Genomic DNA, 2,281 nt, shown 5'->3' on the forward strand with positions numbered 1-2,281 from the left:
TCGTTGTTTCCGGTCCGGGTGAAACTCCGTGACCTGCAGGAGCTGCCGGATGTGAGTGAGCCGAGCAGGTGAGTCGCTTCTGTCTTCTCTTCCACAAACGTGTCCGTGTTTAACCCCAGAGATCCAGTCTGAGCAGCAAACTCGAGCAGCTGGACGGGTTTTATTCTCCTGTTAGTGTGAAACGGACCGCGGGGACGCGCTTCCTGTGATGTAAGTGCGCGCAGCGCCGCCACGTGACCGCCAGGGGGCGCCGGTGCCGCAATCAGGCACATGTTTAATATACATTTTCTTTGAAAGTGCTTGAATTTTAGTTTAAGTGCGTGAAACTATAACTATAACTGTCTTTCACAAAATTGGGATCAGACTGTATAGTTTAGTTAGTCTATTACAAGGAGAAATAAAATCAGTAAGATGAAACATAACTAGATGTTTACAGCACGATACAATGTACGTGATAAAAGCGGAAAAAATAATGAGTATATATATTTCTGTAGATGTTTTACCCCAGCGATAAGGTGCTTGAAGATTTTGGAAATGAACCTTGGAAGTGCTTGAATTTGACCTTGAAAAATGTGTAAGAACCCTGATTACTACTATTACTAAACTATTTTACGTATAGAAAGGGTCAAAAGTATCAAAGTGAAACAGAACTAAAGACTTAAGTTAAGTAAAAGGTTGTTTTTTCCACACAACTTGAGTATTATTCACTTTAATCTATTTAAAGTCTCTTAGTTTCACTACTTCTGCTCATAAATAAATAAATAAATAGATCTTATTGGTGTATCAGATCCAGATGTTTCAGACCTGGAGATGAAGGTGAGACGTGGTGATGTCACACCCAGATGTTTCAGGTATCAACGGAGGACCTGACATCTCTGCAGTGGAAGTGTTTTATTAACATTGCTCACCGGTACCAAAAAGTCAGCACACATAACCCCTGTTCTGGCCGAACTCCACTGGCTCCCAGTCCACTACAGGATCCAGTTCAAGGTCCTCCTCCTGACTTTCAAGGCCGTCCGTCAAAAAAGCCCCAGCTACCTAAGTGATCTAATCACTATCCATAAACCGGCACGCACCCTTCGCTCCAGCCACGCCACTCTCCTTCATGTCCCCTCTCCACGGCTCGTGACGATGGGACACCGTTCCTTCTCTGCCTCCGCCCCACGCCTATGGAACTCTCTACCTGACTACGTCAGGAATGCACCTTCTGTGCGGGTCCCTTAAAACACTTTTCTACAAGCAGGCTTTCCCCTGAACTCTTCCCTTGACCCCTTTTATCCACATATTTAATTTTTTTTTGCTGCCCACAACTTTTTATCTTACTTAGTAGCTAGGCTTTGTCTTAGTTTCTTAGTGTTGTTTTTAGTCTTCTTTGTAAAGCGCTCTGAGATCCGTCGTTTCAGGTGAAAAGCGCTATATACATTGAAATTATTATTATTAACATCTGGAACCTTCATGTCGCTGCAGGACATGTTGGCGCTGCGGTGCATCGTGGGAGATCTGCGGGCGGCAGGGAGGCTGGCGCAGGGTCTCCGGAGAACGAGCTCAGGGGCCGGCGGTCCCCCCCGGCTGCTGTCCCAGGCCCAGACCCGGGGCCTCTCCCAGGGCCCGGGCCGCCCCGGCTCCCCGGGCGTGAAGCTGCGTACGCGGCTGCTGGTGTCGGTGCTGGTGGGCGGCGGGCTGCTGGCGGCCTGGGGGCTGGTGTACCAGGAAAAGCAGCGGCGGCGCCGGCAGCAGCGCGTGGAGCAGCTGCGGCAGGTGGCGCTGGGCCGGGGCGGCTTCAGCCTGCTGGACCACACCGGCCGGCGGCGCACCAAGCAGGACTTCCTGGGCTCCTGGGTGCTGCTGTACTTCGGCTTCACGCACTGCCCCGACATCTGCCCCGACGAGCTGGACAAGCTGAGCGGCGCCGTGGCGGCGCTGGACCGGGACGCCGCGCTGCCGCCGGTGCAGCCCGTCTTCGTCACCGTGGACCCGGACCGGGACGACGTTGCGGCGCTGGCCCGCTACGTCCGGGACTTCCACCCGCGGCTGCTGGGGCTGACGGGCACAGCGGAGGAGGTGAAGGAGGCTGGCCGGGACTACCGGGTCTACGCCAGCGCCGGGCCCAAGGACGAGGACGGGGACTACATCGTGGACCACACGGTTCTGATCTACCTGGTCAGTCCGGACGGGCTTTTCCTGGACTACTACAACCGCATGAAGGACCAGGACCAGATCGTGGACAGTGTTCGGAACCACATGAAGAACTACGAGGGACTCTGAGGCCGCGGTGCTGCAG

At 53.4% G+C, this 2,281-nt stretch overlaps 1 protein-coding gene across 1 annotated transcript; it reads left to right on the forward strand.

Annotated features, from left to right (window-relative positions):
- Positions 1-2,275, forward strand: LOC133424398 (protein SCO2 homolog, mitochondrial). The gene is made up of 2 exons (XM_061714966.1): positions 1-68; positions 1,468-2,275. The coding sequence occupies exon 2, from the start codon at positions 1,471-1,473 to the stop codon at positions 2,263-2,265; it is 795 nt and encodes a 264-aa protein (XP_061570950.1). The 5' UTR covers positions 1-68; positions 1,468-1,470; the 3' UTR covers positions 2,266-2,275.
- The last annotated feature ends 6 nt before the right edge of the window (positions 2,276-2,281 follow it).

The sequence above is a fragment of the Cololabis saira genome, chromosome 23, assembly GCF_033807715.1.
Source record: "Cololabis saira isolate AMF1-May2022 chromosome 23, fColSai1.1, whole genome shotgun sequence".
NCBI classification, from domain to species: domain Eukaryota; kingdom Metazoa; phylum Chordata; class Actinopteri; order Beloniformes; family Belonidae; genus Cololabis; species Cololabis saira.

Bases quoted from the DNA above. Each gene is read 5' to 3' on its own strand.
- LOC133424398 (XM_061714966.1), top strand. From the start codon at position 1,471: ATGTTGGCGCTGCGGTGCATCGTGGGAGATCTGCGGGCGGCAGGGAGG.